Source organism: Aulonocara sp. 'chitande type north' Nkhata Bay, linkage group LG18, assembly GCF_057382095.1.
Source record: "Aulonocara sp. 'chitande type north' Nkhata Bay isolate Kocher_YH1m ecotype deep benthic linkage group LG18, A_spYH_male_GT1.1, whole genome shotgun sequence".
Classification (NCBI taxonomy): Eukaryota; Metazoa; Chordata; class Actinopteri; order Cichliformes; family Cichlidae; genus Aulonocara; species Aulonocara sp. 'chitande type north' Nkhata Bay.
The window spans coordinates 12152416-12174711 of NC_141361.1; the positions used below are offsets into that span (position 1 = coordinate 12152416).

General features: G+C 40.1%; 1 protein-coding gene across 6 annotated transcripts in view; it reads right to left on the minus strand.

The window, feature by feature from the left end:
- Positions 1 to 617: 617 nt before the first annotated feature.
- Positions 618 to 22296, minus strand: part of LOC147308103 (receptor-type tyrosine-protein phosphatase mu) — a 166545-nt gene continuing 144866 nt past the window's right edge. For 4 of the 6 annotated variants that reach the window (XM_086273368.1, XM_086273367.1, XM_086273366.1 and 1 more), the window contains 11 exons: positions 17737 to 17834; positions 15336 to 15452; positions 14544 to 14698; positions 13135 to 13270; positions 9959 to 10108; positions 9451 to 9624; positions 8459 to 8590; positions 5596 to 5721; positions 4118 to 4281; positions 3794 to 3929; positions 618 to 2033 (listed from right to left, as the gene is read on the minus strand). In XM_086273368.1, coding sequence (XP_086129494.1) covers positions 1980 to 2033; positions 3794 to 3929; positions 4118 to 4281; positions 5596 to 5721; positions 8459 to 8590; positions 9451 to 9624; positions 9959 to 10108; positions 13135 to 13270; positions 14544 to 14698; positions 15336 to 15452; positions 17737 to 17834 — 1442 coding nt within the window. In that variant the 3' untranslated portion in view covers positions 618 to 1979. The remainder of the gene's footprint in view (positions 2034 to 3793; positions 3930 to 4117; positions 4282 to 5595; positions 5722 to 8458; positions 8591 to 9450; positions 9625 to 9958; positions 10109 to 13134; positions 13271 to 14543; positions 14699 to 15335; positions 15453 to 17736; positions 17835 to 22296) is intronic. The other 2 variants (XM_086273363.1, XM_086273365.1) reach the window with 2 other exon arrangements.

Here is a 22296-nt window from a genome sequence, read left to right on the forward strand (position 1 = left end):
AACAATTATGCCAAATTACAGATCTTTACTTTCATTCCTGAACATAAAAATTGTTTTAGCGGCTGAATGTTATGCTTGAATGTTTTCTGTGTATAAAAATGTGAATTTAATTTGGTAAATACAGTAAATCTTTTAAAGAAGTTTTTGACAGATTTTTAAAATATGTGTTTTTTTCCCCCCATCACAGGAGATCTCATGTGGGACGAACTGCACAAAAGTTCATGAAAGTTATGACCATGAATGTACAGGACAGAAGTTCATATTATCCTCCTAAGACCCGAACTCTTTCATGGGATGCATTTTGAATTTTCCTTTGCTATTTGGGCTGATTGGGACCTGATGAATGTAAAAACAAAGAATTACCAGATTTTTTTGTTTTACCTAATTTTTGTTGCTGAGAAAAATGAGAGCCACATATGCGGACATTCGTTTGAAACTTTGATAGAACAGTGGCAGTATAATGTCCTCGTAAGTGGATATCAGGCCCTTGTAGAGAAAAATTTGGTATTTTGGTCTAGAAATCCCAAAATGTGATGTCCAGATATGTGGACGCCAGGTCCTAGGAGGTTAAAATAAAGAAATGACAAGTTTCTCAGAGTGAGCTTTGTCACAGCTGATTTGTGTGTTATTAAGAGGGCTTTGAATAATCTTTATTTTGTATACACACAGTATGTTACGTATATAAAGACTCCCAAAATATAACCATTCTATTCCAACGCGTTAATAAAAGCATTTTAGGGATGACTGTGAAAAATGAGAAAAATAATTAGCTTTTGAACTATTAAATCATTGCTATAATTATATTTTTGTAGCATTTTACCGTAATCTCGTTTTCCTCTGAAACCTTATGGGCATCGTCTATTTGCTCAAAACCAACCAAACTATCTTAATATTCATGCGACTGTGCTTTAAACTGAACTGATATATAAACAAGTTAAGATAAATCATCATCATAAAAAATAAAATAAAAAAGCTAACATTGGATAGCACCTGTAGTGCCCTCATCTCTCCAACAGATGCTCCCCTAATGCCATCCTCCCCAGCTCCCCTTAGAAACGAGGCAAAAATAGATAATCCACCTTTTATATTGTAGATACATTTATATAATCATTTTTTGTTTTTGTTTTGTTTTTTTTTTTTTACAATGGAATTGCTCCGTCATACAAGATGACTGAAAAAAAAAAAAAAAAAAAAAAGCACACAATACAATCAATAAACCAAACCTATAGAACATATGATTGTCACTTACTTGCGAGTCACAAAAAAAGTACATACCGCGAATAAATAATCTACAGAAATATGTACAATATGCACAACAAGAAATTCAATGGAAGTGCAAATAAAGCTTTGGATCCCTGCACAGGAAATAAGGTAAGCAAATGTGAGCCAGCTGTCCCCAACATACAGTATGAAGCAATAGTCATCCGAAAGTCATAAATTTACAGGACATTTAGTAACATTTAGGCTTTGAGCTCCTGCATTTAATGACTTTTAATAATGAACTGCATGAAACAAAAATCTGAGAGATTAAAATGGACACATTACATTATGTACAGCGTATCGCATTCCACGGAAAACTGGAGTGTTTTCAGTGCTTGTCGTCCAATGCGGATCAAGGCAACAACCACGGGACTACAGGCAGAGACGGAGAAAAGTAGGGATCCAGAGAGAAGGCTGCTCACTGCAGAGGATTTAAAAAAAAAACAAAAAAAAAAAAACAAACTCATTGCACCTCTGCTGGCTTCCTTAGCTTGTAGTGACTGAAACATTCTATGATATTTAACACTGTACAACTCTGCTAACTTTCCCATCTAGATCGAGAAGAAGAAGAGGGAAGAGAGCTGGTCAAAGGAGGTCATGTGTGCACGTCACTCTTGTCGGGTCGGTAACACACACTCTTAGCATAATGCACACATGTGAGCTGCAGTTGTCTGTAATGTCCCGAATTAAGAAGTCCTGCTGGGTGCGGTAGCTCCAAGTTACCCAGAGTTCAAGTACTCCAGTGCCACTTCATAGCAAAATTTGTATTGGTCCTAGCAGGAAAGAAGAAACAGACAGAGGCATTAGAGATGTGCAGGAGTTGGCCTGAGTCTCCCAAGTCATAAAGTTAGTGTCTCCTAAGTCATAAATGAATACTACAAGCCCTCTGGGGATTTTTGCTATTCCCAAAGGGCCTGTTGTTTGTTTGATAATCATACCATTTAAATCCTATAACTCTGACAAAACATCAATGGGACTTTAAAGTCGAGGCTTTCGGCACATTAAACAATCTCAGTTCTGCACCAGACTGAAACTAATAAATAACTGACATATTCAAGCGGATGAGAAGGTATTGACTTTATTGCTTTACTGCTTGTCACTATAGAATACGCGTCACAGATGCAGATATATGGACCCCTAATCGTGCGATCACCATCTTCACAATCTTCAGCGGCAGAGGAAACTAACTGTCAGATACTTCTTCTTCATAAAAGTTGCAACAAGCAGCAGCATAACGCATCACTTCCTCTTCCACTGGCGGAAAACGTTTGAATAAATATGAGTTGATTTAATATGGTCCGGAGCTGAGTGTTTTTAGTGTGTCCTCTTGATTTTTGATTCCTGATTTTTGATGTTTTCTGTGACGAAGGCTTCAAAGCTGTATTAATATAAGTGAATTTTGACATCTTGCCACAGTTTATGTTGAGAGTTGTCAAACTTACGACTCACGGGCCCAGAAGTAGCCATTCAAATGATCCAAGACAGCCCACTAGCTAGCTTTGCAAAATGAGGAAGTTAAAATTACAGAGCGGGTCTGCTGGAGGTTTTTTCACGTTAAAAGGGAGTTTTTCCTTCCCACTGTCACTGCCAAGGGCTTTCTCATAGGGAGTCATCTTATTGTTGAGGGATCTGTATTATTGTAGAGTCTTTACCTTACAATATAAAGGGCCTTGAGGTGACTGTTGTTATTTGACGCTATATAAATAAAACTGAATTGAATTCATTGATGCACGCATTACAGAGAGGAGGCATCAGATGAAAAGTTCAAAATAGTTAGTTATTGAAGTCATAATTAAGTAAAATAATTTTGCTCTTTAGTTCCAAAATATCATACATAAAGGTCCACTGTCAGTTGTAATGCACAAGTGAAAGGCCCCAGGACACACAAACTGGGAAATATCAGGAAGGGCGTAAAGCCAAATGAAATATTTGAAGGTAACACTGCTGTGTTGACACCATGTAGTTAAGGCAGTAACTGAAAGTAGCTTTTTTAATTACTTTTTTGTGAGATTAATGAGTTTAAATCCCTGGTGTCATTCGTACAAAACAACAGACAGCGAACAAGAGAGGTGAAGAAGAGAGTGCAGGCAGAGTGGAGTGGGTGGAGATGAATATCAGGGGTGATTTTTGACAGAAGAGTAGCAGCAAGAGTGAAAGGGAAGGTTTACGAGGTAGTAGTGAGACCTGCTATGATGTGTGGTTTGGAGATGGTGGTACTGACATGAAGACAGGAGGATGAACTGGCAGAGCTATAGATGTTGCTATTTTTATTGGAAGTGACCAGAACAGACAAGTTTAGAAAAGAGTACGTCAGAGGCGGCACAGGTTGAGTGTTTTGGAGAGAAAGTTAGACAGCCAAGGCTGAGATGGTTTGGACGCGCAGAAAGACAATATGTTGTTCTCTCTGCTTCTTCAGCCATTATACCTAGATTGCTGTAGATTCCCAACTGGTACTGTGAGAAACTTAAAACAATATTCTGATTTATGAAGACTGCATTTATATCAAGTTTTCAGCTCCTGCAGTGTCCCTCACCAGTAGGTCCACCATGTTGGGCTTATTATTCCTCAGTGTCTTGACAGCGTGGAAAACATCCACAGAGCGCTGGTGCTGAAGCATCTCACACACAATGCTGATGGCACAGAATGTCCCACTGCGGCCGCCTCCATTCCTATGGTTGTGAGAAAAAAGTTAATTAAAAATTTCAAAGTCATCCAAGAAGAGTTCAAAAAGAAAGCTAAAGCTGACACTAAAGGCTCACAAAAGGCTGAGGTGTGTTTTGATGCAGTGAAGGCTTTCAGTCAGTAGGTGGAGATGTTTCATTTTTAATACCAGCAGGGAATGAAGTTGGAAACTTACAGACAGTGGACCACAGTGCGTCCCTCTCCCCCGTCGTACTCCTCCTGCCATTTATCCACCTGTCGAATGAGCTTGAGGAAGGAGCGTTTGGACATGGGCGTGTCTCTGTACATGGGCCAACCCAGGAACTGGAACTGCTGCACCATCCGGTAGCCATCCTGAGGCTAGAGGGGGGGGAAGGACAACAGTTATCCCAGGTTAATACACATATGTAGGGGGGAGGGAGTTAATCGCTGTTGTATAAAGATGCAATCAGACTGTAAAGATGCAGGGAGGGTGAAGCTAAGCTTCATCAGAGGCTGGATAGAGATGGTTAAAGGGCGCGAGGAGTCGCTGAAGAGATAAGCGTGCAGATAAGACAGGGTGATAGATGAGCACAGTTGCTGCTGGAGACAGATAGTTAAGCAATCTAGGATACAGACACTAAATCACACTCAGACATATCGATCAATAACACTTGTCCGCGATCATGTGTGATTAGCTTGTAGTGCACTTAACATGCTGTAGGTGCCTCTGCCGGCCAGAGGATGTTACAGCACGTTAATATGAGGAGCGATTATTGACAACAGAGAGCAGGCTGTTGGGATAAACAGCTTACACAGGTGACTGCAGGTGATGCCGGCATGGGTCAGGTGCCTGTCTGTGCAGTGATGTCTGGTAGCTCAAAGTTAAAGGGTCAGTACACGCCATGTTGTGAGATATCTCTCTTTGAGGGTTCGCTCACGATTCCAGAAAAATGCAAGTGAACTAGATTTGTGATATTTATTTAAATCATTTAAAAAAAACAAGAGTTATTTCTTTATTAGAAATAATTTAAATATGGGGCTCACTTCAAAATAAATCTAGGGTGTCACAGGATGATACGAGAGACACAAAATAAAAGCAAATGTCTTTCTTTTTATGATTTTTCTGACTCATTGCATGAAATAATTTATCCTCTTTTGGCCACTTCAAAAATGATGCAAATGAAACTGTCACCTTTAAAAAGAAGTTGCACATTGTGCTGCGGATACATTAGATTCCACTTATAAGAAGTATGTGTTGGTAGTTTTTGTTCAGCATCGCCGTGTTCTTGTTCAACCCAAAATGTGTTAATTGACGGGAAAACCTGTTTTCTGCTTCCTCTTTTTTTTTTAACTACATGTGACAATTTTCTCAAGCTGTCTAAGAGACAATTAACTTGTGGCAATCACACCTCCATCCAGTCAACTGGTGCAGTGGCATAGTTAAAGAGCACAATGACTCTGCCTCTGCACAGCTTGAACGGACAGGCCGACGTATGAGTGGGACGTGTGAGGTGTGCAGTCACAGAATAAATTGGCTTCACAGCAGGGAAGACAAACAAGTTTCAAAAGTTACAAATAAATGGGCAGCAAAGCAGAAAAAAACAAACAAAAAAAACCCCAACAACTACACATCAGGCTGATCACACAAAATGCTTTTTTTGTTTGTAGCTTGTCCATTTTGTGTTACCGTACCCGAGCCGCATTGTAGATCCGGAATATTCTGCTGATGATGTCCTCTTCCAGATCAGCGGAGACAAACTCCACCTGGATGGGTCCGTGGCGGTGGACTCCGTTTTCTGGCCAGTACTGTGGGCACAACTAAACCAAATAGGCATGTGCACATACACACACACGCATACACACATATAGAGAAATGCATGTACACCAGCACGCAGACAAATCAACAAAGGGAAACACAAGAAAAGGAAAGATGACTTATTAGTTTCAGATCCAAACTATACTGACTAAAGACTGTGACTCTGATGTCAGCTCCTTTTATACACTTGCAAAAAAAAATAAAAAATTAAGTCTGAAGGCAAAGTGACACGGTACAATAGGCAGAGTCAAAAGAGGTGAATTCATTCAATACAAAGTACTTTTCTTTTTAAAATTGAACATTGAACATTTTTTTTAAATTTGAGAACATTCAATACAAAAAATTTTTTTTTGATATTGCAGAAACTAAACACAGGTGTTCTCCAAGTTTGGGAGCTTTCTCCTAATCAACTAACCCTTTGTTCAACAAATCAACTGAAATTTCTCAAAATCTTTGGGTAATTCTTTTGCCCCTCTTTAGAAAACATGCACATTCTTTGTTCCTTAAAAGCAGTTTAAAAAAAATGATTCATGTCTAAGATGAAAAATGTCATCAAAGGCAAGATCATCAAAAGATTGATTGATGGAAAGATAATTCATTGCCTGTATTTTTGATGAAAGAAATGTATTGTTCCTGTCCTTTTTCTGGTATATTCCTACAGCCCAAGCGGCTAAACATTTCACACCAACAAACTTGACAAATTTCATCTTCAGCAAAATTATTCCATCCTTTTAACATACATCATTTCCAGCCAAATAAACTTTATATGTTTAGGCTGAAGCTGCAAGAGACAGTTAAAAAAGGTCTGTGGCCACACCCATTTCCACTCAAGGCTGTCTCCTTGGGTAGTTTTGTACCACTTTTAGCGCTGACACTGCTTTTAAATCACTCTGCGGATGTCTTGTTCTAAATAGCTGCACTTGTTTGTCTATAACGTGTCTGGATCTCCACCAGTGGGTCAAAATAGTCACCATTCAACTTTTATTTTTGGGGAAGAGAACAAAGTGATAGGCTGGGAAATCTGGCAAGTAGGGTGGATGTAGAGTGAAGATTTGTTGCTGTGGCCTTTTCAATGCAATGTGAATGGACCAACAGTGTCATGCTAGCACTGCTACGGCATAGAGTGCCCTTAAATCATCTTCCTTCTCACATGCCTTTCTCTGACCCTAGGGAGGCATTTATGGTAAACAGCCCTTCATATGTAAACTCTGACTTGATGCTCAATCTTTAGGCGAGGACATTTATTCTCTTCGCTTCATTCTCTGAAAACCGCTGTTTGGCATCTGGGGCATAGTCAGAAATCCAGCTCTTATCAGCAGTGATTGTGGACACAAATGTTTGGATATGTGGTAAAATTGCAGATGCAAATAAGCAAGTGGGTGTCAGACCAGGACTTTGAGGGGCTGATAAAGATACCAATCGTCCTAGAGGCTGTGCAGGGTTTCATAAGCAGTCGACCCTGAACAAGAGACGAGTCAAATTTGGAATGGGCATGGACTTTCTGATCTCTTATTGTAAAATAACAAATTACAAGCTCTTGCAGTGTCAGATGGACAAAGCAATGCTACCTTGGGTTTTGCAGTAAAAGACTGATTAATCAATATTCAATCAATAGATTGTTTCAAATAAACACTAATCAGCAGTTAACTCTAATTACAAGTCTTAAGTGGCAGTTATCAATATTAAGACTGACTGTTCTTGTGCACTGAGCAGAAACCCTCTAGGATGGCCTCGCAAAAGCAGTAAAAACCCCTCCATTTCCGCTCCTTTATGAGAGAAAGCCCAGTTAAGAACTTGCACCTGTGGAGCCAGTCGCCAGCCTCAGAGCTCTAAATCAGACAAATGGAAGCTTACACACAGATGGACACGTCTCACATTGACAGACATGTCATGTCACAAATGCATGCCACAGTCATAAACAATCAAGGGGGAGAAAAAAGGGACCATCTTGGAGAAATGCAAATAACAGACCTCAACACGGGAATCCAGACGGACATGGAAATAGTTGCTTACTTTGTGTCTCTTACACACAAAAGCAGAAGCACATATGCTGTCTGTGTGGCAGCTTAAGCACCGCTTTCCGCCTTCCTTTTAGAGCCCATCAAAACTTGACAAATTCAACAGATGCAAAAACAAAGATGTTGATGGAGAAGATGGTAAACCTCCCTCGCCTTCATCTACTCCTCAACCTCCACCCACCCCCTTCCTACCTTCCCACCTGCGCTGCTTTCTTGGCTTGCTGACGGGCTGGCTACAGTGAGAATATTGAATGAAAGGCCTTTTCTATCCAGCCAGTCACCTAGGGAAAGGGGATTTGGATGGGGAGAGCAGCCTGGCTTCAGGCTTTGATCCCCGGGTGTTATGACAGAGCCTCGGGCTGAGAAATCTGGAGTCTCTTCCACAGGCCTTCTTTTCTTCGTCTACTTTTACAGCAAGTCCTATTCCTTCCACTCTGCAGTATATACCTTATTTCAAGCATATTCAGTATTCATACAAATATATAGTTTCTCTAACATAGATACATCCCTCGGGGTTTCCCTGGGTTTGTGAAATGTAATCATTCAATCGGTTCCCATCAATGTCCTTTTTGCAACTTTTAGATTAAAAAAAAAAAAAAAAACTGTCATGAAAGAACTCATGTCTCATTTGTTTGTGAGTAAAATTCTTGCATTAAAATTCTTCCTTCAGGATTTCATGTGCTTGCTATTTATTTAAGCAAATGTACTGGGTCGGGTTTACCTGTGCTGGGTCGACATCATTGAGCATTACTATGGATGTGCAGTGGTAGTCCAGCACCAATCTCCAGAAGTCCTTTACTGTGTTTGGCAATGGGTGCTGTGTCACTATGAATGCAGAAGGCTGCTTGTAACTCTGGAGGGAGGGAAGAAGAAGAAAAAGAAAGAGCTGATGCTGAATAGACCAAGTGCATGCTTTTGTGCAACACTGTCAAGAATAAAACCATTTCTAAAACGACCTCCGTCTCTCAACCAGACTTCCTGCTGAGAGCAGTTTTCTAATGGAGATTCCATGTCTAGGGAGATTATTTTAGGACAGAGCACTTTTAATGTGGTTTCTGGCTCCCCAATGTAGCCCAGTGGGGACTGAGACAATCCTGTACCTGAAAGGTCACCTGCTCAATCCCAGCAGGAGCCAAAAAGTCCATCAGCGAGCATGTACCTTGTCAAGGTGTTCTTTGTTAGGTCCCCTTAAGAATTGCTAGACATAGCATTTTCAATTGTTTCCTTTGATGTTTCTTAGATACTGACAGATAAGTGCTTAATTAGAAGTGACAGCGATTCAGAGATGTTGTGAAGTCTTAATTCTGTGGCAGAAGCTCTTAACTCAAGTCCTAGGTGGCTGCAGTCCAAGTTAAAAGTCTCAATGAGTAAATTTCAAGTCAAGATTGCAAGACTTAAATCTGAATTTTGACTTACTATACTCTTTATAAAAATTAGCAACATTTAAAAGTCACATAAAAATCAGCATTGTATAGCAGGCTGAAATACCAACATGTCGTAGGTCTTACTTCTACGAAAAAAAAAGCAAAATCCCTGCTTTCAAATCAGCAACATTTTAAGGTTCCAATACACAAATACAGGCAGCTGCAGTTTCACCAATTTGTGATTCAGTGCTACTTTACCACTTTAAAATTACAGCGATGAAATCAGCAAGATGATCTGAACCAGCATGCAAGCAGACAGACTTAAAAGTGTAAAATGTTTGACCCTTACATCCATCAGAGCGGCATTGATGTAATTGGAGCTCTCGCCGTCAATGGTGATCAAGAAGGGAAGGCAGCGGTCCGGAGGCAGGACGTCCATGCAGCGGTTCTTCTCGTGGTTTCTAGGCAGCAGGGCGATGCTGCAGTCTTCCACCCGCAGCGTGGGAGTCACCATATTGAGTGTCTTTGAGATTGAAGCAGAATTACATGGTGTCATACTGACGCAGGAAGGTAGGCACTTGGGTTTTGAGTGCGCTAATTATCTCCCGATATGGTAATTAACAATGCGATTCTTTGATCAGTTACATTAGTGATAGCTCCGACTCCCCTGAAGTGACTGGGATAAAACTTAGAGTGGGGTGGCGCATTTCATATAACTATACATTAGATGCATCACCTATTTATATAAAGTACGTTTATGCACAGAATTTGTTTAAAGCAGCCTCGTGCTTCAGATAATGTGTCATCATGAATTTGCACACACTGTATGTGTCTAATTACGTTAAATAGCTCCTCACCCTGAACTCCTCTTTAATGGGGCTGGAGTTTGTCTGCGGGTCCAGGCGGTTCATGTCGTAGTAGACGGAGCGGAGCTGACTCGCAGGAATGGTGGTGTCGCCACAGAGACATGCCTCCAAAATGGCATCATGGATGAAGACATACTGCTCCTGAAAAAAACAGCATCCTCATTGCGCATCCATCAGGCATCTATGACTTATGACAGAAGACAAGCTCCCCCCCCCCAAAAAAAAGAAAGTTTTATTTTTTATTTCTACCACTGCTATAAGCAGAAATATGTGAGCCAGGGTTTTCCTCTGTTTTTGCTAGAAAAATTCAGTGACCTTTCCATGACCTTACTGGGATTATGCTTTACCCCCACGGCAGTTTCTGTGTCTAATATTTGTCATTGTCTTTGTTAAAAGGTTACAATACATATTTTTGCATTTTTTTGGTACACAGCTTATTTAATTCTCTTATAAAACCCAGAATTGTATGACATTTTCAAAACCTTAAAATATTTAGAAGTCTAGCAGAAAATATTTTCATGAATGACTTGACCTTTTCCATGTTTTTTTAGGATCCTATGAAACCTCAGTGAACTTATCAAGGTTAGGATTTCCTCATGAGTATTGCTATCATCGTCACAGGAAGGTTAATGGTTGAGTTCTTATATAAAACCAAAAACAAGCAAACAAACAAAAAACCCAACACCCACTGTGCTCAATAGCGTGCGGTCAGAAAAACATAAAATCGTAACACATTTCCTCCTCCTCAGTCAGTCACTCAAGCAGTGGACATGGCGACACAGCTTGATGCAAATCTATTCTGAAGTGACATTTCCAGCTGACACTTCCTTGTCACTTTGTACCAAAATCCACACACATGCACAGGGGTCAGATTTACAGATTGAAAGGGGAACATGTGTTGCCATTTGTTAAGTCTAAAGCAGAATGTGAAATGTTGACCTCAGAGTTTGACTATCCCTGCCTGGGTCAGTAAGACCAGCTCTATCAATCCGCAGATTGATAGAGCTTATCTGAGCTCATAATATGTAAACAACAACAAAGCATTTCATTTCCGTGGTTAAATTAAAGCATGGTAGGATGGTGGTGTGTGGCCGCGGGGCTGAGGAGCTGTGCCAACCAGCCAGAACACCTGTGAGGGAAAATAGACACATACACAGAATTTGAAGGTCACTGAACTTGAGGAGAGTGACTCAGGGTGAGCAGCCTTTGGTCTCCAGTTGCTCAAATCCCAATCCGGACGTCAGCAATGAAACATTTGCCCATTAAATCCAATGACGCTTGTGATTTAAAGGGAATTACGGTGAAATGATGCATTCACCGAGACTATGGACACCTCCAGATGGCCGGTGTTCAGGAAAGCACAGAGTCTTTCGGTTGTCCGCATCAGCGTAAAACTATAGGATGAGCCGGGGATGTTTTGAAACCATCAATATGAGCCAAATCCTCAACACTCTAAACCCTTTTATTACAACGCATATTGCCAAGCACTTGTGTTTACCACTTGGAGGAATAGTTAGGGTGTGCACTCCAGTAAACGTCCTTTGTGAGAAATTATCATTAAAAATGTAACAGTAGTGCGAATTGTAACAATAAAATCCACACTCCTGTTCTAGACATAAATATGCCAGCTTTGAATATGAATATAATTCAAATAATATTAAAAGCAAACTAAAACAAGTAGAGCACTTGCTTAACATCAGATTATGTTAATTATTTGGATTGTTTAATTACATAATGAACATATCTTTGTTTGAGAAAAATGTTACACTTGAACTGGCACTTGAAAGTGAATGACAGGAAAACATTAAACTACCGTATTATACAGCATTTACAAAAATAATGAGCCTCATCAGTCACTGGGAAAATGCTTAAAAACCTCTTGTGGATCACCTAAGCTGCAGAATTAACGACTAATAAATGACAGGCGATGATTTATTTGTTCCAAATATAAAACATTCTTTTAATGACACTGCTTCTGGCTGGTATGAATTCTCAGCATTTGTTCAGGACCAGAGAAGCAGGGGGCTCAATCTAAGAATTATTTATTGATTCTAGTTACCGTAATTGTCGGGCTATAAGCCGCTACTTTTTGCACAAGCTTTGAACCCTGCGGCTTTTAGTCAGGTGCGGCTTTTCTATGGGTTGTCCAGGATTTTTGTCATATCGTAAGAGGATTTGTTTTGTTTGTTCCGCTGTTGTACGGCACTACGTTGCCTGGCGGAAGGATCGGGGTTCAAGAGTGGTATGTTGGTCACATGTCCGTCCGCCAGGCAACGTGGTGCCGTACGAAGTAGCGCAAAAAACAAACTTCAAAGTAGCGCTACGCGTTCAGAGGGAGGCGTGGATGATGAGCGGCGATAAACTTGCGAAAAGCAAGTTATGCCCAACTCCACCGGTGGATTCTGACAGCGTGGAAAAGTGTGAAAACATCCACGATCACCAACGGATTTCGAAGGGCTGGACTGCTGCATGATGGAGAGGACACTGCCACGGCCCTTCTGAGGGTGTTCGACTCTGACACTGACAACGAGGATTTCTTTGGTTTTGAAAGTGACAACGAAGGAGAGAAGCGGAGAGTGGATGATGAAGCCACCCTGAGCCTGTTCGTATCCGACACTGGAGAAGAGGACTTTGGTGGTTTTAGTGCGCAGGAAGATGGTGGTGAATGACTGACTTTTCTTCTTGTCACTGCACCTGAGCCTAAAAGGTAGTCCGAATCTAGTGTGCTGTAGGTTATTGTTATGTACTACATTTGTTACTCATTTATGAAGCACAATACATGTTTCGTACTTGTAATTACTGCTACTTGTACATATACCTAAAAAGTTGTGCAAATATGTACCCATAACTTGTTTTTCAAAATATTAATAAAAGTGATGTCTCCAAACAGCCATCTCTTTCCTGACAATTCCCTTTGTGCATATTCTCTTACATATGATAAGTCAACATTGAAACACCTGCGGCTTTTAGTCAGGTGCGGCTAATGTATGTACAAAACAGGATTTTCCCCTGATTTTAGCTTGTGCGGCTAATATTCAGGTGCGCTTTGTAGTCCGGGAAATACGGTAATCCACTTTTGAGGACCAAAACCTGTCAAGCTGCAGTCCTGCAGTTCTGTATTTTAGTGATGTCTCTGTGGAGAACTGTTTAAACCAGTCGTACAGTACCTCAGTCTGAACCATGTTGACCCTCCGTGAACGCAGCTCCCTCACACAGTTGTAAATGTCCACCACGCCCTCTCTCTCCGCCATGTCCAGCATGATGTCAATGACGATGAAGCAGCCTGTCCGACCGGCTCCAGCGCTGCGGACAGACACGGATTTTTATTCATGAGAAGTGAGGTTTGGTTTTTTTTTTGCTTTAAGTTTAAAGAAATATAACTTTTATGAGGTGGAATAAGATTAAATGATTTCCCTAACAATAAAAAGTTGAGCACACTAGGGTTTCACATCAACAGCTTTACTTGATCTGTTGCCAACATTAAGAGTGCCCAGAGGTCACTTATGTTTCAAATTGGCTATTTAATGCAGTGATTACCAAGCACCATAGGGAGACCAGCTCAACTAAATTAAAAAAAATTAAATTACAATTTAATTAAAGAATTAAGTGGACCTGAACAAGTTGAAGCAGCAAAGCTAACATTAGGTTTAGGTGGCATGTAGCTAATAGGGATGCCTAAATTACTAAAAACAGATAAAAAACAAACTAAATAGCTACGTATGGAATAGTAACAGCAAAAACTGTTGGCTAACAATGTGAACAAATCACTGAAACTTCTAAAATATACCTAGTTGAAACACTGTTTCACTATTAGCTAAATGTAACTAGTTTAAAATGCTAGCTAAAACGAATTAAAACAATGAAGGTTATTGTAAAAATGGGGCCACCAGTTGAACATAAGCTAAAATTATGGATTAACAGTTGCTAACAAAATGAATAAATGATTACTGGCTGAACATAATGGATAAAAAGGTAATTTCATAATGATAAATGTATATCTGTTTGTGAAGGATGGAAAAATAATGGGAATTGTTAGCTTGCTAACTTGCTATCCAAGCTTGTAAATATGATAAATGGTAAACAGAAGGGGTTTGTGAGCTCACCTGACAAGGATTGTTGGAAACCACTCATTTATGTAATGTTACATTACGATTTATGTTTTAGCAGTTATTACGATCCCATAATTGTGACCTACACTGTAGTGTACATTAAGCCCAATATACAGTACAGTAGAGGTGAATCAAAATTTGCTTGTTGTGTACACAGTACTATAAACACCAAAAATGGCAAATGATATTTAAAAACCTTAACACCACAACATCTTTCCATGGATACTGTCCCAGTTACTAATACCCAGTTTTGGGGACTAGTTCTTGGATTAAAAGACTGAATGAAAACGTAAGTAACATACCAGCCACAAGGCAGTACTTAGCTATACATATGTAACTTCTGCATTGAGCCGCTATTAGTCTAATGACTATTGTATAAAAATACGCAAATCACAAAAATAGGTACACATGGGTTAGAGCTAAAACACAAGTATCAAGAAGAGTTCTTCGTCTGAGTGCACACCAACCTGCAGTGAACCACCATGGGTCCGGCATTGGTCAGGGTCTTGGACTTGACTCTTCTAATAAACCCCAGAAGGCCGGTGGCGTGATATGGCACACCGTGGTCCGGCCAGCCAGTGAAGTGAAACTGTCGGATTTCCCGGATCTCATGAGCTCCTCTCTGAGGAACACAGTTTAAGCACACAAAGCAAAAGAGAATGTAGTGAGAAGAACATGGATGTGTGAAGTCTTTCCAAAGTAAATACGGGTTGAATTGAATATCAACACACTCTTCATCAAGATCCAAGAAAGGTTTGTACAAAGTTTAATCTAGCGATGAACAGGATGTTTAAGGCCAGTGTAGCCATGTGTCTTCACCTACTGTAGCAGCTATCTGTCATGCTGATATTATACAATATGCACTGCATTAGTTATCTGGGCACTTTGCATGTACCATAAAGAACAGTATATTCCTCTATGTTATATTAGTATTTGTGTTTATTCTTTGAATGGATATTGCCTGAAGATTTTATAAAATGTCACAGTAGAATGTAACAATTAGGAGTTTTTATATGGTATAAACAATAGTTAAAGAGAAAAATCGAGAGGTAGAAATGATTCTATTAGGTTATATTAGGTTAGGTTGCATATTAATATATGTTAAACATCCATCCATCTATTTAATAAACATTGTCATAAAGTGCTAGAGAAGCCTTATATATATGTCCTTCTCCAGCTATTCAGGTAGGAAAGCTACATCTGAAAAGTTATGACTGTATTTATAACTGGAAAAAAGTGTTTAAAAGGTTAAAGTGTACCTTCTCTACAGCAAAGGTCCTGATGACATACTCTGACAGCAGCTCAGTCTCTATCAGTGTCACCTTGATGTCTCTGTAGATCTCCGTATCATCAGGCCAGTACTTACAGCACTTCACCTGAGAGTGACAAAACCAAGTGTTTGACACAACATCTTCACAAGCTGTATGCTAACTGCAATGAATTTATATTCACAATGCTTCACTGCACACATTCATATTAGAATTTCTGCAAGTTGCCAGGCCATCATTTTTTCCAATAAAGATAATTGTCACATAACATTAGCCCCCATTTGCCACCTGATATTTCAGCGTTTGAAGCATTTCTTTCAAATCAAAATGAGATTTGCTTCATATTAGTTTCGGCCCCCGGTCAAGGATCTGCTGTAAATGGGAATCTTATGTATCGATGGGAGAGTTCATTCGCACGTTATTGCTTTTTCATTCTCATGTCGATAATGTGAAAATGAGTCTAAAGGTGGACTGTGCAAAAACCTGGAACAGAACAGTGTAGGTGCAATGGGGGTATGTGATTTCTCCACCTTAAAAAATTGACTACCAGTGTGGTGAAATAGGATAAAACATAAAAAAAAAAAATGTGTACAACAATTAAATGAGGGAAATATAATGACAATCCAATATTGATATGAAATAAACCCTGAGCTGTTTAAAACAGATTTCCCAACAGAAATCTAAAACACCCCACTGGAAATATTACTTGTATTAGGTATCATAAGAGCGCAAAATTACCCCCCCCCCCCCCTTCCCAATTAAACTGTTGATACAGAGGGAAGTAAGGCTGGTAATAGAGATTGAGATCACGGAGGTATATCAGAGAATGATCATTTTTGATGAGGTATAAATGCGACATCAGCCACAAGTAGATTCAATTTTCATTCCTGGCGTCTATGTGCTGATTACGAATGAAATGAGATTTTGGTTTGTGGAATGACACAGACAGAGGGGGACTTGGAGGTCCCTCTCTCTGACACCCCTGATGACTAATCCCTGATGACAATCACAAATCCACCGTCCGCTTCCAGCCAGATTGAGTTAGGCAAAAGCCATTACCTTATTAGATCACTCTATCAGGCGCCTAGTTTGGGGGGGAATTAGCCTTTGGGCTAAAATATGCCAGCATAGACACAGATGTTCTTTTGTGCGGGCACACTTATGAGCACGTGACGAGCGTGCACAGGTCTTACACGTCTTCACTCATATGGATAGAGTGTATAGAAAAGAAGCACATGGAGCATCACCTCATCACACACATCAGCACGCTGACTTCCAAACCAAATCTCTCGTACATTAAAGTGTGCCGAGCACCGCCCCCCTGTCTGAAACCAGCGGGAGAGAGGCTGCGTGTGCTTCTGTGTGTGTGTGTGTGTGCCAGGATTTCCCAGAGTTCATCAGTGACTGTGCCGAGCAGATGGCCCACTGTGATACGGTGGAGTGATTTTATAGGGCCCTCTGTGGAGCTACCGTCACTGTGACCAACTGTGCCTACCGCCCGCCATTGGACAAGGATCATATAACAGACGGTTTGAGGGCCGGGGCCCGCCGAGTACTAAGCAGGTGTGGAGAAGGTGCGGGGTGGGGTGGGCTGGACTCCGCTACTCTAGAGGAAAGGCCTAATGAGGTACCTAGAGATGGGGCTATGAATCATTATCAGCTCTGCTACATTTAAGCCCCACCAAAAATGCACATCAGCAAAATCAAGGTGCGCCTCTTTTTAAAAGGGCTTTCAGTGTATTTAAAATTCTTAGAGAAAAATCCCGTGGCAGTCAAAGCATTACACTGTATGTTAAGACCTTCATTTTCTCTTGATTATAACCTAACCAGGAGGAACTAAAGTGCGAGTTAAGTGGAACAAATTAGGACTGAAGCAGGGCTCTGGGTTTTTTCCCCCCCCCGAGGCAGGCCACATGCTGTAGTGAACAAGAAAAGTCAAGGCTTTACCATTAGTTTGAACATTATGAACTGTCCTCACTACTCAATAACAGTCCCCTTTTGTCCAGTGAGGACAGCATTAAGAGATGTTTCTGCTCGGAGGAGCTTGGAAGGAGCTGGCGGCTTCAGCGGAGTCTAATCTCCTGTTATAGAGCCACTGAGATGAAACAGTAGTCAGACGCCTGGATGCCTCTCTGGTAATGAAGGCCATCAATCAGTTTCTTCTCACTTCTCACTGATCAGATAGATGAAAAAAAGAGCTGGCGGCACACGAGTCCCATGCCTCACTAAGTCAGCGCGTGCGTGCACACAAACATCTGGGGACTGATGTTCAAAGATAATAACAAAAGGTGTCTCAGTTTGCCTTGAAATACAATCAGGCTGTTAGTCGACTGGGGGCAAGGTAATCTTATTTGAGATGTGCAGTTCAAGTGAACGTGTCATAAATACTCACCCTGCCCACTTCCACCAGGTTGGTCACCATGACGATAGCTGCAGTGTTCTCCTGCCAGACCATCCTCCAGAAATCAAATACCGTCTCCTGCATGGGGCCTAGGAGAGACATAGAGAGGAAATTACATTTTACAAATATTTTTTCCCCCCCAAACCTACCTTAAATATCTTACAATAGCTTCACACAAGTATTGGGGTGTTGAGGCTTCAGTCAGGTTTTATTGCAGTCTAGCTCTTTCCCTTAACTACTAACAAATCTCTGTGGGCTTCAACGCATGTTACACATTAATAGTACCCTTTAAAAAACTACAAGTTTGGCATCTTGTAAACACATCTGGTTAATCTGGTTCATCCAAAAACACGTTAATGTATAACCTTCAGTGGTTCATATATGAGCAATAATCAGTTGCATATTATTGCTATTATTAGTGGTATGTTGGCTCATATTAGTCGATAAAGTGCACTTACTACTTTTATTTTGCATGGCCATATTCCTAAACCACGAGGCCATTACCTAAGAGTTTCCCCCTCCTAATTACTGCAGAATAAGTCTTAGGCTACAGAATTATTTATGAGCGAGCCTCACTTTAGACTGCAAGATATATTCAGAGTTATTTTAGGGTTATTTGGATAATATTAACACTTGCAGTTTGCCATTTTGTTATATAAGAACGGACATTTCAGAGAAAGGACTCGTAGCATTACCACCTTACAGGCACAAAACTTTGTAACTATCAATGATTAGTATGCAAGAGGGTCACTAGGGTAAACGCTTAGATAATAGTCCAGTAGTTGTAGAATATGGTAGTGCAGAATAAAGCATTTGTAAGTGTTTACTAATGACTAACAGGGGACCATTGAACTCTAATATGCATTCTAACAGGCAAGCGGCAGATTGTAAATTTGTGTACCTTAAAACAATTACCTAAGTTTCCATGTCTCCAAGTTTATTTTCATATTTATTAGTGGAAGAATTTGTTTGCCACAATGGACCATCTATCACTAAATTTGGTAATGCGCTTTACTGCTGACGTGCATACTGTGGGTAATGTTTTCTCATCAGTAATGTCAGCTTCTTCCTCAGATTAACTTCCAAACATAAATTTGGTGGTATTACTGACATATTGGAACAAGAGAGTTTACAGGGCATTTTCACTTCACGGATCTAGCGCTGAAAGACGTGTCAGGTATAATTTATTCATGGTGCTTCTACATCAGATTCATCACATAGTGCTTACTCTACAACACACAGCTTAAACACGGATGAAAACGAGAAAGGAAAACGAATCACAAATTTAAATATGAGCCCAACGGCTGCTGTTCTCCGTGCGTCCGCACATGCGTGTGTATGGCAAAGCTCAAAGTAATTACCACTACATCTCATCTGTTCAACACCAACCTTTCCACCGAACCGGACCCAAATGTGTCTGGTGAACATCAAAATAAATGAGCAGAGAGCCAGTCAATGCCGCCAATATTTAAAACTTCACTGAGCAATAATTGTGGGCTGAATTTAATTATTATTCTGGTTAATTAAAATTATTAATATTAGTTTTAATCAAGCACCAAGTAGAAAAAAATTACTTCTGACAAATTAATTAGTGAATGCAAATCTCTACAACTGTGCATTCTCCCGAGTTGGCCCGAATTACCTGGAGACATAACAAATTATGCAGACACACACAGGCACAAGCTAAGACAAAACATGGCAGATACACAAGCTGCTGGCGTTTTCTTCGTTGTCATTTATGTGGCAGGTAAATTTAATAAACATTAGGCCACTGAAACCTGTAAAAACTCAAGTCATGAAAAAGAAAGAAAAGGAAAAAAAGAGAGAAAGTTTTCCTCAGGAATGCACAAAGTACGCACCGCGACTCAGCATCTTGTAGAACAACCTTTATCAGCAATTAGTAAAATAGTAAATCTGTATGGCTTTGTAAGTCTCTCACATCATTATGGAGGAATTTTCACAACATTGCTTCAGTTCACTGAGGTTTGAGGTCATTTGTTTATGCACAGCTCTCTTACAACATTTGGACTTTGGCTGGACAATTGCAACACCTTGATTCTGTTGTAGATTTGCTGTGATACTTGGCATCATTGTCCTGTTCCCAAAACTCTCAGACAGATGGCCTCACATTTGACTATAGAATATTTTACTAAACAGAACAGTTCATGGTTGACTCAGTGACTTCCGGGTGCCTAGGACCCTGTGGCTGCAAAACAAACCCAAATCATCACCCCTCCACCACCGTGCTTGATGATGGGTATGGGGCATTTATGCCAATATGCTGTATTTGAGTTTCTCCAAACATGGTGTGGTGCATTATGACCAAACATCACATTTTGGTTTCATCTGTTTAGAGGAAGTTTTTCCACAACTTCTTCAGCCGTAACTTGATAAACATTAGCCATGTTGCTCTAGAGAGAATTCATGAAGTGCATTTGATTAGCAGCACCTGGCTGCTACTTACATTCTCAATTCCTATGGAAGCATAAGGATACACTTAATTTCATACAAATTTGAACAACTGTTATCCAGTTAGGAAACAAGGATACTTTGACCTGTGATGTACCCTAAAGGTATCTTAAGGAACACATAAAAGTTTTAGCATATTGTAGATATTGTTGGTTACTCTGGAAGCACATTACACCTCCTTTCACTTTAGTAGTAAATTAAAGAGTCTAGTCCATGACACAACACTTTGGTTAAGCAGAGGACTTGTACACCAGATAAGGTGAGCAGTACAAAGTAGAAAAAACGAAAAAGTCATTGGGGAAATTTGTGTTGTGGGTTATGCAGATGACTTTCACCTGGGAAAGTAGGGTTCAGATCCCCTATGCAGCCAAAAGCATTATTTTTAGTGTGTATAAAGAACATGTGCATGGCCTTGAAGGGAGAGGATAGTAGCAGGAAAAGGTTTTCCTATTTAAAAAAAATCTCACTTTTTGGATTTATGCCTCCTGCAGCTGTAAGCACTAGATCACTAGGACACCCAGGGAAAGATCTATATAAAAAGCAGTAACAACAACAAAGGTGGGCATGAAGAGAGTTGTTCTCCCTACTGCATAGCTATACGGGCTTTCGTATCTGGCTTGAGTGTCATGATCATAAAACCACTAACTACACAATTAAAAGAAATTAACAACAATTTGGGAAACCTTAATGAAGAACTACAGCGATTATGAAATCATTACGGGCTAAAATAGAATCTAGTATAAAAACACATTTGAATATTTCTATTGTATTGTTACTAATTTGTTTTGCCTTAGTATGAGGAGCTGCAGCAGTTCCTGGATCCTATCATTGTGCTGTTTGTGCTTCTTATTGACTTACGCCTTCTGCAACAACCTAATTTCCCTCAGGACATCAACAAAGTGTCATCACCATTTTATTCACTTGATTGATCAAGCCATGTTTGATCTGCTTAGTGGGGTGCCTAAACACATCCTCACTGTCATACATTTAATTGTGCAATACTGTTTGACAGAGTTTAAAAACATCTATTTCTAAAAGCAGATAAATTAAATTAAAGACTTTTTAAAGAAATGAAAAACAAAAAATGATTCAAAACCAACCATCATTTCTGCGAACACATTTCCATCCTGTTTGTGCTTTTACAGTAAAAATACAAATAGGATCTATCAACTAGACAGCTAGAGAGTTGGAACAAGGCTACTCCATAACTTCCATCTGTATTCCCCTACTTCCTGTGCTTTGCATGTGGTGGTATATCTCGATTTAACTGTAGGACTTCGGTTTCCGTCTCTACGATAACTACCCAACCTGATTGAGCCACCCACTCCGCTACCTCCCACACTTGTCCCTGAGGAAAGATGCACATTGCTGAGAAGTTTGGGAGAGGAAGAATGAGAAGCAGGACAGCTGGTGTGTAGGACTTCAGTAACACAATACTACTTGGCATTATATGATAAACCATCCAATGGGAGGCTCCTGCCAAGCTTAAGCCAACCAATTTATGCTTTGTTGTGAATGCAGAGATGGAGAATGGGTACAGATAGCTTCCTGGACTGTAACTTGATGACACCCATGAGGAAGTGAGTGTGCTTCTTGATAAGTAGATATACAAGAACAAAGGAATCGCTAACACAGTTGATTTGACAACTTTCACACAGAACGGGTGAACAGCTTCAAATGTTGAGGAAAGAATTTATTTTAGACTCATTGGTTTCTTAACCAATCTCCATTGAAAAATAGCATGCTTTTAAAATCCTAGATTTCTGCTGCTGTAAGCTGACATGTGCCACTGCAGTCAATGAGCCGTAAAAGTGGAGCTTTTATATTATCGAGTTCGCAAAAACCTGTTTCAGTAAGTTAAAAAATGTCTAGAAAGCACCTCTTTTCTTTAGCCATAGGCGGTGCTGGGCCACAGCATGCAGCCTGAATGTCTTTGCTGCACTTTTGACTGACTGATTCTCCAAGTATCTGTAACTCTACTGAAGCCACTGAACACAATTGTTTCATAAGCACTGTTTAATATTACTTTGCAAAGTCACTCAATGGTCTTTAGATTTGGTGACAGCCAATTCTACTAGCAAA